Consider the following 13,990-nt stretch of genomic DNA (forward strand, 5'->3'; position numbering starts at 1 on the left):
AATCAAACATGGATGCATTTGTCAAACAGCAGTGTATGTGTGTGTTACAGTAACACCTGTGTGTGTGTGTGTGTGTGTGTGTGTGTGTTACAGTAACACCTATAGCATCATTGTCCAGGGTTATACAGGCAGGTTGAATGAAGGTCCTCACCTCTTTTCTGATTTATGTTGCACATGTGCATGTGGGGGGGAGTTACTGTTGCATTCAATCAAACTTTACACACAATAAAACATATTCTTCATGTTTGAATTCATAATACACTACAATGATTTATTACACAAGCTTATACTGGTAAAGAATAAAGAATATGGAACGTTTGAATGAACTCAATCTCCTGTTATTGTGGAAACAGGCCGTGTCAAATATAATCTAGACTTGTGCCAGCCTCCATTGAAGATCTTTGTTCATGCAGTTTTGTACATGCATGAGCTACCAATTAACTTGGCTAATTCAGTTTTTGCCTTTGAGATTCTCCCTGTAAGTGCTAGATAAAATAAAATGCTATTTGAATTAAATCCATGATTAATCTCCTGATAAGGCGAGTTGTAGTTGACAAAGTGTGTCAGCCTGTTGGTAAGAGTTACTGTTGCATTTATTCTGAAACCAGGAGATCAGGGCACTCAGGAAAGGGTCACCACAGCTATTTTTGGAGTGGTTTTTGACAGTACCATTGGTCATGTCTAAAATTAAACCTTTCCGGGTGATAAGCACAGGAGACCTTTGCCTACAACGCTTCATTATTGATTTTATCGGCCATTCAACTTTGCAGTGCGCTAAATATAGATGCTTTGACATCTAATATTGAGCTAGTTAAACAATAACTAAGACTTTGAATACAGCAATATTACACTCTTTATACCAGTGTCTGATCTTGTAGTGGTCTGGGTGTAGCTGGTGCAGAGGAGTCAGGCGCAGGACAGCAGAGATGAGTAACACAAGTAACTTTACTCAAATATTCCAATAACATGTCGTAATACCGAGCCCACAATAACGGACCGAACATACATAAAACAATCACACACAAAAACCATGGGGAAACAGATGTAATGGCTGTCAAAGTCGTTCTCCTCCTCAGACGAGGAGGAGCATGGATCGGACCAAGATGCGGATTGATAATTGTACATGTTTAATGTAAATAACAAGAAAACACTACAAACTACAAAACAACAAACGTGACATACCTCAAAACAGTCCTGTGTGGTCCAAACACTGACACAGGAAACAAACACCCACAAAAGCCTACTGCCTATGGCTACCTTAAATATGGCTCCCAATCAGAGACAAATGAATGACAGCTGTCTCTGATTGAGACCCAATCTAGGCAGCCATAGACATAACTAGACAACCTAACAAACACTATCCCATACACATACAACACCCATAGACTAACCAAACACACACAACATACAATGCCCACCCCAACTCACGCCCTGACCAACTAAACATAATCAAAATAACATAAAAATAGGTCAGGAACGTGACATAAACCCCCCCTCAAGGTGCGTACTCCGAACGCACCACCAAAAGTCTAGGGGAGGGTCTGGGTGGGCATCTGTCCACGGTGGTGGCTCCGGCTCTGGACGCTGTCCCCACACCACCATAGTCACTCCCCGCTTCCGTATCCCCCACCCAATGACCACCCTCCAACTAAACCCACCTAACTGAAGGGGCAGCATCGGGATAAGGGGCAGCACCGGGATAAGGGGCAGCACCGGGATGAGGGACGGCAGCTCCGGGCTGAGGGACGGCAGCTCCGGGCTGAGGGACGGCAGCTCCGGGCTGAGGGACGGCAGCTCCAGACTGGCTGGCGGATCCTGGCTGGCTGGCGGATCCTGGCTGGCTGACGGCTCTGGCTGGTCATGGCTGGCTGACGGCTCTGGCTGGTCATGGCTGGCTGACGGCTCTGGCTGGTCAGATCTGGCGGAAGGCTCTGGCTGATCCGGTCTGGCGGAAGGCTCTGGCTGATCCGGTCTGGCGGAAGGCTCTGGCTGATCCGGTCTGGCGGAAGGCTCTGGCTGATCCGGTCTGGCGGAAGGCTCTGGCTGATCCGGTCTGGCGGAACGGCTCTCGGCGGACTCCTGGTCTGGCGGAAGGCTCTAGCGGCTCCTGTCTGGCGGACGGCTCTAGCGGCTCCTGTCTGGCGGACGGCTCTGTAGGCTCATGGCAGACGGGCGGCTTTGCAGGCTCATGGCAGACGGGCGGCTTTGCAGGCTCATGGCAGACGGACAGTTCAGACGGCGTTGGGCAGACGGGCAGTTCAGGCGCCGCTGGGCAGACGGGCAGTTCAGGCGCCGCTGGGCAGACGGGCAGTTCAGGCGCCGCTGGGCAGACGGGCAGTTCAGGCGCCGCTGGGCAGACGGCAGACTCTGGCCGGCTGAGACGCACTGTAGGCCTGGTGCGTGGTACCGGAACTGGAGGTACCGGGCTAAGGACACGCACCTTCAGGCTAGTGCGGGGAACAACAACAGGGCACACTGGACTCTCGTGGCGCACTCTAGGCCTGGTGCGTGGTACCGGAACTGGAGGTACCGGGCTGAGGGCACGCACCTTAGGGCGAGTGCGGGGAGAAGGAACAGTGCGTACCGGGCTCTGGAGACGCACAGGAGGCTTGGTGCGTGGTGCCGGAACTGGAGGCACTGGGCTGGAGACACGCACCATAGGGAGAGTGCGTGGAGGAGGAACAGGGCTCTGGAGATGCACTGGAAGCCTGGTGCGTGGTGTAGGCACTGATGGTACTGAGCTGGGGTGGGAAGGTGGCGCCGGATATACCGGACCGTGAAGGAGGACACGTGCTCTTGAGCACCGAGCCTCCCCAACCTTACCAGGTTGAATGGTCCCCATAGCCCTGCCAGTGCGGCGAGGTGGAATAGCCCGCACTGGGCTATGCAGGCGAACCGGGGACACCACCTGTAAGGCTGGTGCCATGTACGCCGGCCCGAGGAGACGTACTGGAGGCCAGATACGTTGGGCCGGCTTCATGGCATCCGGCTCGATGCCCAACCTAGCCCTCCCAGTGCGGCAAGGTGGAATAGCCCGCACTGGGCTAAGCACGCGTACTGGGGACACCGTGCGCTTTACCGCATAACACGGTGTCTGACCAGTACGACGCCCTCTCACTCCACGGCAAGCCCGGGGAGTTGGCTCAGGTATCCTACCCGGCTTCGCCACACTCCCCTTTAGCCTCCCCCCAAGAAATTTTTGGGTGAGCCTCTCGGGCTTCCAGCCTCTCATACGTGCTGCCTCCTCATACCAGCGCTCCTGGGCTGTGGCTGCCTCCTTCTCCTCCCGAGAGCGGCGATTCTCTCCCACCTTAGCCCAGGGTCCTTCTCCATTGAAAATTTGCTCCCAACTCCATTCCTCCTCTCTCCATTGCTTTAGTTCTTGCCCTCCTTCCTCAATTCGCTTGGTCCTGTTGTGGTGGGTGTTTCTGTAATGGCTGTCAAAGTCGTTCTCCTCCTCAGACGAGGAGGAGCATGGATCGGACCAAGATGCGGATTGATAATTGTACATGTTTAATGTAAATAACAAGAAAACACTACAAACTACAAAACAACAAACGTGACATACCTCAAAACAGTCCTGTGTGGTCCAAACACTGACACAGGAAACAAACACCCACAAAAGCCTACTGCCTATGGCTACCTTAAATATGGCTCCCAATCAGAGACAAATGAATGACAGCTGTCTCTGATTGAGACCCAATCTAGGCAGCCATAGACATAACTAGACAACCTAACAAACACTATCCCATACACATACAACACCCATAGACTAACCAAACACACACAACATACAATGCCCACCCCAACTCACGCCCTGACCAACTAAACATAATCAAAATAACATAAAAATAGGTCAGGAACGTGACAACAGAGGGTTAAATAATGAACATGTAATTGGGGAATTGAAACCAGGTGTGTAAAACAAAGACAAAACAAATGGAAAATAAAAATTGGATCGGCGATGGCTAGAATGCCGGTGACGTCGACCGCCGAACGCCGCCCGAACAAGGAGAGGGACCGACTTCGGCGGAAGTGGTGACAGATCTGCCTCCCTATGTGAAGATATCTTAGCACTGTAGGTACACATATACAGACCTACTGTAAATCATGTTCTTGTGAGAGGCTTCTGTTGAACCCAATGAAATAGGTCACAAATAGGTCATATTTGCCACATTTTCTAAGCAAACACAGTCATCTATGAATTTCAACTATTTCTATGTCAATGACCAAGGTCAAATGACTATGTTACCTGTTCTACTAAACAGACAGCCTTCCAAGTCAGGTCATTCATGCCATCAAATGGATACAGAGTGGACATTAATGTAGGCTACTGGTACTTGAAATTCTGTTAAATAGCAACAGTAGTAGTTAGCTGTATGTCTTTTCAGAGGTTTTAGTTTAGATCAACCTTACCTGTCTGATTAAGTTTCTTTTTTGCCTGCTTTTGGGTTTGTCATTACGCATGTGAAAGATTTTCTTACTGCAATACTTTGCTGTTCAAATTGACCTGTGGTGATGATTCACATTCTATAGTGTTGCAAGGTACAGTGCCTTCAGAAAGTATTCACACCCCTTGACTTTTTCCACATTTTGTTGTGTTGCGAAGTGGGATTTAAATGGTTTGAATTTCATTTTTTTGTCAAAGATCTACATAAAATACTCTGTAATGTCAAAGAGGACAAAAAATTTGAACATTTGTAAAAAATGAAACATATCTTGATTAGATACTGTAAGTATTCAGCCCCCTGAGTCAATACATGTTAGAATCACCTTTGGTGATTACAGCTGTGAGCCTTTTGGGTAAGTCTAAGAGCTTTCCAAACCTGTATTGTTCAACATTTGCCCATTATTCTTTTAAATATTCTTCAAGCTTTGTCAAATTGGTTGTTGATAATTGCTAGACAACCATTTTCAAGCAGATTTAAGTCAACTCTTCAACCACATGTCCTTGGCTAGATGGGATGAAGGGTTAGGGGGTGGGCATTTGTGTGGGCCTCCATCTTCCCCCGGCCAGCCCCCTTTACCAGAGCATAAAAACAGCTGAGGTCCTCATTCAACTACATTTACAGTTCACTGACTCTGCATACACACACACTCATGCCAGACACACACTCACCACACACCTAGATACACACGCGAGTGATTTAGAGAGCTAGACAAGATGCTGTGCGTCAGCTCCTTCATGGGCCAGATGGGGAAGATGCCTTGTAGCCTCAGCTCTGTGCTAGAGACAGTCCTCATGGTAAGACACACATTTCTGAAGAGTTTAGGTCCGAATTTCTGAATAATCTAATTTGGGTTGGGTTTACTTGAGTTGATTAGGTTTTATAAAAATAATTTGGACATTATTGCCTTTAACAATGTTATAATTTGACTTTCTACTCTGCATGAATGTTGTCTGAATTGACTCAAGTCTTCAACACATATACTGCTCCATGTTGTTTGAGAGGAAGTTATGGGTGAGAAGCTTGGTCAGACGTTCAGTTTACTACTTTGTCCTCTTTGTGAAATGCCTGGATGAAATTGTATATCTTGGCGGTGAAATGTATTTCAGAGCAACCATAACACAGAGCACACGGCATGACGCAACTTTTGTCTTTCAAATTGTTACTTTTTTTCTCCATTTGTTTTCAACGCTTCTGTTTCCGCAGCTGACATTTTAGACTAATAAAAATAGAGAGAGAGAAAGGGCTGGAGTTATCCTTACCCTTACTGTCATGTTTCACACTTTGCTTTGCTGTGCTTTAAATTTTGTACTCTATTTGTGGCGTGCGGATGTAAAGTGTCCTTGGACACCTGAAGTTCCGTTGGGGAAATAATGTTATTCTATTGTAAAGGTATTCTATGAATGAATACTATGATGGTTACTTGCGGGGGCTTGCTGTGACCCTGTTTGTCCCTTCCTCCCCAGGTGGAGCAGATCCTGTCGGAGTTCAGGCTGAAGAAGGAGCAGTTGAAGGAAGTGATGAAGAGGATGATGAGGGAGATGGACCGGGGACTGCGTGTAGAGACGCACCAGGAGGCCAGTGTCAAAATGCTGCCCACCTACGTCTGTTCTACCCCTGAAGGATCAGGTAGAGGCATATACCTAATTTATATAATGCTTTCTTGTGAAATAACAATGTAAATGCGTGATACCTAGGCTATTTGTACTAAATGGGAATTCATGAGAGTGATGGCACATGAAAGAACATTACATTTCTCACGAGATTTATTTTACATTACACTTGTAGTGCTTTTAAAAAAATAAGATAGAAAAATATTCTTATTCCAGAAACCCCTGCTGTGTGTGTTTGATCCTATATGACACCATTCTGTGTGTTGCGCTGTGTCAGAGGTGGGTGATTTCCTGGCCCTGGACCTGGGGGGGACTAACTTCCGTGTGATGTTGGTGAAGGTGGGGGAGGATGAGGAGAGGGGATGGAAGGTGGAGACCAAACACCAGATGTACTCAATCCCTGAGGACGCCATGACAGGCACGGCTGAGATGGTGAGAGTGCAGTGTACTTAGAAGTGTTCATCCAGAACTGCACTGTGTTGACTAGTGTAATCAGTGTCCCCCATAAATCATCATGACTCACCATCCTCTCTCTCCCTTCATCCTTTTCCCTCCTTCCCCTCTCTTCTCAGCTCTTTGACTACATTGCTGAGTGTATATCAGACTTCCTGAACAGACAACACATCAAGCACAAGAAGCTTCCTCTGGGTTTCACCTTCTCCTTTCCTGTACGACACGAGAACATAGACAAGGTTGGAGATGGAGTACAAGATCTGCACAGGGCACAGACTTTAGATTAGAGATTTGATATGCGAGTGACTATCTGAGTATCTGAGTTAGTGTCTGAGCCCTGCTACCAACCCTAACCCTCTGTGTTCCTCCCAGGGCATCCTACTGAACTGGACCAAAGGATTCAAGGCGTCTGGAGCAGAGGGTAACAACGTGGTGGGACTACTGAGAGATGCCATCAAGAGGAGAGGGGTAGGATTTTCACTTCAGAATTAGGATTCTATGTTTATGCTACATAGAATAATAGATATATGTTGTGATAGACGTGCTATGACACATTTGTAAAACATGCGTATTAGATTCATGCAAATAGAGCCGTTCTGAAATGTTCCTTTACTCTTCAGGACTTTGAGATGGACGTCGTTGCCATGGTGAACGATACAGTTGCCACCATGATATCCTGTTACTATGAGGACCGAAGCTGCGAAGTGGGAATGATTGTGGGTAAGGATGCACACGCACGCGCACGCACGCACACGCACGCACGCACGCACGCACGCACGCACGCACGCACGCACGCACGCACGCACACACACACACACACACACACACACACACACACACACACACACACACTGGTTGATCAGCCATTTATCTCCTGTTACCAAACATCTCTCTACCTCTCCTTAAAGCCTACTATGTTGCTATTTGTCTGTAATACAACACACAAATCAAATGTAATTTGAGCATTGTCCTGTCCTCAGGTACTGGGTGTAATGCTTGCTACATGGAGGAGATGCGGACAGTGGAGCTGGTGGAGGGGGAAGAGGGGAGGATGTGTGTGAACACAGAGTGGGGGGCCTTCGGAGCCAACGGAGAGCTGGAGGAGTTTAGACTGGAGTACGACAGGGTGGTGGACGAGACATCACTCAACCCTGGACAACAACTGTGAGTATTGGGCCTCACACTGTTTATCTCAGCACAATGACCTAATTAGGCCTTCCTAAGTTTAGGGGGTGTTACAATCTCCACTAGTGATAAAACTACCTTTAATTGGCATAAAGTGGCTAAAGTAATTGATTACTTTCCAGGAATTTGCAGAAATTTGACAGTAGTACCTAGTTTCTCTTGTGCAGTATTGGTTGCATGTGTATCCAGTCATGTGTAAATGTGTCCATTCTTAGAGCTCAAAGTATGTGAGAGTCAAGAGTTTCTGAAAGACCTGTACTTTCCTGTGACACAATGCTCATCCAGGTGAAAACGTGCCTCTCTCTCTCACCTCTCTCTCTCACCTGTCTACAACACTCACCTGACACTAACCTGCAGCCTATGTGTGGTCACTAGGTAACCCTCTTGTTTTCCAAGTCGAGGCTAGTGGCAGCCCAGTCACTACACATCAGGGTCAGATTAATGAGCTCCTGTCCAGCGCTAGCTAATGTCAGCCAGGCTAATGGCTGTTTACCGTCTACTCTGACAGGCCCTTCACACGGGCAACCGCTGAGCTGAGCCTCACTCACCCTAGCACTTTATCCCTCTCTCCGCCCCACAGCGACAGCTAGACCGAGAGATCGCTCTCCTGCTTTTCAATCTCTCACTTTCTTGTTTCTCCCCGGCCTAGCTGGGAAATGATGATGACAGCGATGTAGGTTCACGTGTTGTGTGACGCACAACTCCTTTTCTCTCTTCCTCCATCCACTTGCTCTGCCCCGCTGCTTCCCTCGACTCTCCCTTCTCCCCCCTTTCTCTCTTCCTTCCTCGCCATCGCTCTGTAGCTATGAAAAGCTCATCAGTGGGAAGTACATGGGAGAGCTGGTGCGGCTGTTATTGTTGAAGCTGGTGAACGAGGAGTTGCTGTTTAACGGAGAGGCCTCTGACCTGCTGAAGACTCGCGGCAGCTTTGAGACGCGCTACGTCTCCCAGATAGAGAGGTGAGGGGTCACGACACAGCAATGACATTAGAATTACAACTGTCAACACTATTACAATGGCATCGACACAGTTCCAACTCTTTGTGTCAGTGACTGTCTTCTGTCCGAGCCAGTCAAAGCTTCCCTCACTGAGTCTAAGTGTGTGTTCTCTCCCTGTGTGTTCCTCAGTGACTCTGGAGACAGGAAGCAGATCTACAACATCCTGTCTACGCTGGGCGTGTTGCCGTCGGAGCTGGACTGTGACATAGTGCGTCTAGCTTGTGAGAGCGTGTCCACGCGAGCAGCACACATGTGTGGTGCGGGGTTAGCCGGCGTCATCAACCGCATGAGAGAACGCCGCAGCCAGGCGGTGTTGAAGATCACTGTGGGCATCGATGGCTCCGTCTACAAACTCCACCCCTGGTGAGGAGGGAGGAGGGAGTAGGAGTCACCAAGTATAACATACAAATAATGTTAGTCATATCTAGCGACAATGCCATGCTTTTTATTCTAACTCTGATGTTAATCTCCCTCCACAGTTTCCAGGACAGGTTCCACAAAGTTGTGCGGGAGCTGACGCCTCACTGTGACATCACCTTCCTCCAATCAGAGGAAGGGAGTGGCCGGGGGGCGGCACTTATCTCGGCAGTAGCCTGTAAGATGGCAGCGTGCATGCTGACACCGTGAGAGTCGTAACAGCCTCCCACCTATAGGGGGCGATGCAGGTGAACCAGGCTGAACTCTGACCTCATACAGTAAATTATACCTCATCTAGGGTGATTCGCCTCTGGCCTCCTCTTGAAGCTTTCACAGAGTAATCTGTAACTCCTCATTGGTGAGAGAAGCAATATGGGTGTGGATAACTCACTGTATATAAAAAGACCCCCACCACACAGCTCACACAACATGGGAAACACAGAGACAGATTAAATCAGCACTTTTCCCAGTGTACAGTATTATACAGATGCGTTTTTGAACTGATGGGCCTCTGAAAATTCCCTGCAGTCCCACAATGCATAAGTGGTGAGTCTCAGAAAGTAATGAACCCTTGTTTAAACACGTTCTCAAGCTTCCACTGATTGCAGGTATTTTAAGCTTGATTAATAATGTAATATAATGTTCACGTGAAAAGGATTGGCATTGATTTATAACATCAGTATTGTTGTTTGTTTGATGCTGTCTGTTTAATCCAGAGATGTTTCCGTATATAATTTAAAACTAAGGGATTATCAATTTCAAATGTATTGCAGTGCAGTCTTTCACTTACTGTTCGTGGGAAATTAAATATTTCTTTGATAGTGTATTTATAAAAGTTATGTATCTGTGATGAGCGTAAAGGTCTTAATTCCTATTATGTATATCTAAGAATGATAATGTGCTTTGTAATGTGACAATTTTTTATTGTTGTAAGTAAAGTTGCTGTAACATAAAAATATTTTGTTGTGTGTTTATCATCATTTGAAATTGAAGGGGCCAAATAACTGAAGTGGTTTTACTGTACATGACCACATACTCTCCTGTCATAAAGAACTGTCAAGTTTCTGTTTCTGTTCAGTAAAGTGAGCAACGGCACACAAAGTTTCCCAGGCAAACACCCAATGCAACTGAATAGGACTGTAAACTACAGCCATACTCAGTGGTGTAAAATACTTAAGTAAAATACTTGAAAGTACTACTTTAGTCTTTTTTTTGGGGTATCTGTACTTTACTTTACTATATATATTTTTGACTACTTTGACTTTTACTTCACTACATTCCTAATAAAAATTATGTACTTTTTACTCCATACATTTTCCCCTGATACCCAAAAGAACTGATTACATTTTGAATGCTTAGCAGGACAAGAAATGGTCTAATTCACAAACTTATCAAGAGAACATCCCTGGTCATGGCTGATACCTCTGATCTGGTGGACTCACTAAACACATGATTCATTTGTAAATTATGTCTGTGTTGGAGCGTGCCCCTGGCCAGTGGCAGATTTAGGTATAGGCGACATGGGCAGCCGCCCAGGGCAACATCTTGGGCACGGCACAAAAGAAATTGTGACATTTGAGCAATCGGTTTTCTATCGCTCATTTGCACGTCACTTCAATGATATCATGTCACCTTGTGGGACTGTGGGTCAATTAACCTTGTCGGAGTGGGCGCCGTCTGGTATGCATGCCGTCTGGTTTGCTGAATATAAGTAATTTGAAATGATTTATACTTTTACTTTTGATACCTAAGTATATTTGAAACCAAACACTTAAAAACTTTTACTCAAGTAGTATTTTACTGACTGACTTTCACTTGAGTCATTTTCTATTAAGGTATCTTTACTTTTACTCAAGTATGACAATTGGGTACTTTTTCACCACTGGCCGTACTCATGGGTAACATGGTATCTTCACTTCCTCTCTTGCCATATCCCACTTGCTCCTCTCTCAGACCATTTTGTCCAAATCCACCTCCCCCTCTGTCTCTTTCTCCCTTCTCGTCTCTCATCCTATCACCTCTCCTCCCCCTGCTCCTTCTCCCTATCTCCTTTTTCCACCCCCAGCGGAATCCTGGTCCTTAGAGAGAGAGAGAGAGAGAGAGAGAGAGAGAGAGAGAGAGAGAGAGAGAGAGAGAGAGAGAGAGAGAGAGAGAGAGAGAGAAAGAGAGAGAGAGAGAGAGAGAGAGAGAGAGAGAGAGAGAGAGAGCCGTTAAATTCTACAACCACCTAAAAGGAAGCGATTCCCAAACCTTCCATAACAAAGCCATCACCTACAGAGAGATGAACCTGGAGAAGAGTCCCCTAAGCAAGCTGGTCCTAGGGCTCTGTTCACAAACACAAACACACCCCACAGAGCCCCAGGACAACAGCACAATTAGACCCAACCAAATCATGAGAAAACAAAAAGATAATTACTTGACACATTGGAAAGAATTAACAAAAAAACAGAGCAAACTAGAATGCTATTTGGCCCTAAACAGAGAGTACACAGTGGCAGAATACCTGACCACTGTGACTGACCCAAACTTAAGGAAAGCTTTGACTATGTACAGACTCAGTGAGCATAGCCTTGCTATTGAGAAAGGCCGCCGTAGGCAGACATGGCTCTCAAGAGAAGACAGGCTATGTGCACACTGCCCACAAAATGAGGTGGAAACTGAGCTGCACTTCCTAACCTCCTGCCCAATGTATGACCATATTAGAGAGACATATTTCCCTCAGATTACACAGATCCACAAAGAATTCGAAAACAAATCCAATTTTGATAAACTCCCATATCTACTGGGTGAAATTCCACAGTGTGCCATCACAGCAGCAAGATTTGTGACCTGTTGCCACAAGAAAAGGGCAACCAGTGAAGAACAAACACCACTGTAAATACAACCCATATTTATGTTTATTTATTTTAACTTGTGTGCTTTAACCATTTGTACATTGTTACAACACTGCATATATATAATATGACATTTGTAATGTCTTTATTGTTTTGAAACTTCTGTATGTGTAATGTTTACTGTTCATCTTTATTGTTTATTTGACTTTTGTATATTACCTACCTCACTTGCTTTGGCAATGTTAACACATGTTTCCCATGCCAATAAAGCCCCTTGAATTGAATTGAATTGAGAGAGAGAGAGAGAGAGAGAGAGAGAGAGAGAGAGAGAGAGAGAGACCATATTAGAGAGACATATTTCCCTCAGATTACACAGATCCACAAAGAATTTGAAAACAAATCCAATTTTGATAAGCTCCCATATCTACTGGGAGAAATTCCACAGTGTGCCATCACAGCAGCAAGATTTGTGACCTGTTGCCACAAGAAAAGGGCAACCAGTGAAGAACAAACACCATTGTAAATACAACCCATATTTATGCTTATTTATTTTAACTTGTGTGCTTTAACCATTTGTACATTGTTACAACACTGTGTATATATAATATAACATTTGTAATGTCTTTATTGTTTTGAAACTTCTGTATGTGTAATGTTTACTGTTAATTTGTATTGTTTATTTCACTTTTGTATAATATCTACCTCACTTGCTTTGGCAATGTTAACACATGTTTCCCATGCCAATAAAGCCCCTTGAATTTAATTGAATTGAATTGAGAGAGAGAGAGAGAGAGAGAGAGAGAGAGAGAGAGAGAGAGAGAGAGAGAGAGAGAGAGAGAGAGAGAGAGAGAGAGAGAGAGAGAGAGAGAGAGAGAGAGAGAGAGAGAGAGAGAGAGAGAGAGAGAGAGAGACAGGCACAGACCCTGAGGACACCATCCTCGCTGCCTTCAAGCTCTTTGACCCAAACGGCACAGGTTTCGTCAACAAGGATGAGTCAGTATCATTTGAACCTATACACAGATTGCCAAAATATGCAATGACACATTGTGGGCAATGAATTATTAATTAGTTGTGTATTCTTTAAAGGTTTAAACGATTACTGATGAACCAGGCTGATAAATTCACAGCAGAGGAGGTTGGTAATCTTTTTCTCCTTTTAGCCTACCTTTTTTCTTTAAAATAATAAATGAACAAATCACACAGTTGACATTACTTGAGAGAGAGAGATAAACCATTCGATCAGCAGTCCTACGTAAAAAGTAGGCCTTTGGTCAATTCACATTGTTGCCTAATCCCTCTCTGTCTTCTGATGAAATCCTCAGGTGGACCAGGCGTTCTCTGTGGCTCCAATTGACGTGGCCGGCAACATCGATTACAAGTCACTGTGTTACATCATCACACACGGAGACGAGAAGGAGGAGTCCTAAAGGCCCTCAGCAAAAAACCCTGACCCTTAACCCATAACCCCTGATAGGGCGGAACTGGAATCTCCTCTGTGGTTGTCTTTTGCCAATCCAGTAAAGAAATCAAATCAACACCTGTCTGTAAAATGTGTATGTTTATTTGTGGTTACATTTAGATACAGTACAGTTAGTACACATACTATCTCACAGTTGAATAAAAGTGTCATCTTTACAGTCATACATACTCTTGTTTCTGACAGCTGTTGCCGATACTGGGACCAAAACACTCACAAACTACACTTAACCACTACAAAACATGTTCAAGTCAACCTAATTACCCCCTCCACATCCACCTCCCCCTTCAAACAAGGCATGATTTAGATTAAAGGTTCAATGCAGCCATTTTTATATCAATGTCAAATCATTTCTGGGACACAATTAGGTACCTTGCTGCGATTGTTTTCAATTAAAATGGTCAAAACGAAACAAAAATAGTTTCTTAGCAAGAGCAATTTCTCAAGCAATAATTTTGCTAGGACTGAGTGGGGAGGGGAAAACTGAAAACTAGCTGTTTTTTGCAGAGGTTTTGAACTTTCTTATTCATCTGTTAACTAATTTATCACCTGGTGATGTCACCAG

General features: G+C 45.4%; 2 protein-coding genes across 2 annotated transcripts; both read left to right on the plus strand.

The window, feature by feature from the left end:
• The first annotated feature begins 5,143 nt into the window (after window positions 1-5,143).
• Window positions 5,144-10,214, plus strand: LOC139576498 (hexokinase-4-like). Its single transcript, XM_071402664.1, has 10 exons — window positions 5,144-5,245; window positions 5,915-6,077; window positions 6,339-6,493; window positions 6,634-6,753; window positions 6,887-6,982; window positions 7,135-7,234; window positions 7,495-7,678; window positions 8,503-8,658; window positions 8,827-9,060; window positions 9,177-10,214. The coding sequence occupies exons 1-10, from the start codon at window positions 5,165-5,167 to the stop codon at window positions 9,322-9,324; spliced, it is 1,437 nt and encodes a 478-aa protein (XP_071258765.1). The 5' UTR covers window positions 5,144-5,164; the 3' UTR covers window positions 9,325-10,214.
• A 2,641-nt stretch (window positions 10,215-12,855) lies between these two features.
• Window positions 12,856-13,375, plus strand: LOC139575219 (myosin regulatory light chain 2, atrial isoform-like; the record flags this gene model as incomplete). The annotated part of the gene is made up of 3 exons (XM_071400201.1): window positions 12,856-12,941; window positions 13,035-13,083; window positions 13,271-13,375. Coding segments are annotated over 3 exons (240 nt in total), but the record flags the coding sequence as incomplete, so codon positions are not given.
• Window positions 13,376-13,990: the final 615 nt, after the last annotated feature.

This window comes from Salvelinus alpinus, chromosome 5, assembly GCF_045679555.1.
Source record: "Salvelinus alpinus chromosome 5, SLU_Salpinus.1, whole genome shotgun sequence".
Classification (NCBI taxonomy): domain Eukaryota; kingdom Metazoa; phylum Chordata; class Actinopteri; order Salmoniformes; family Salmonidae; genus Salvelinus; species Salvelinus alpinus.

Excerpts from the sequence above, each read along its gene's own strand:
- LOC139576498 (XM_071402664.1), top strand. The coding sequence starts at position 5,165 with ATGCTGTGCGTCAGCTCCTTCATGGGCCAGATGGGGAAGATGCCTTGT. Across the intron at positions 7,235-7,494 it reads CGAAGTGGGAATGATTGTGG|GTACTGGGTGTAATGCTTGC; the intron begins GTAAGGATGCAC and ends TCCTGTCCTCAG. Across the intron at positions 7,679-8,502 it reads CTCAACCCTGGACAACAACT|CTATGAAAAGCTCATCAGTG; the intron begins GTGAGTATTGGG and ends ATCGCTCTGTAG.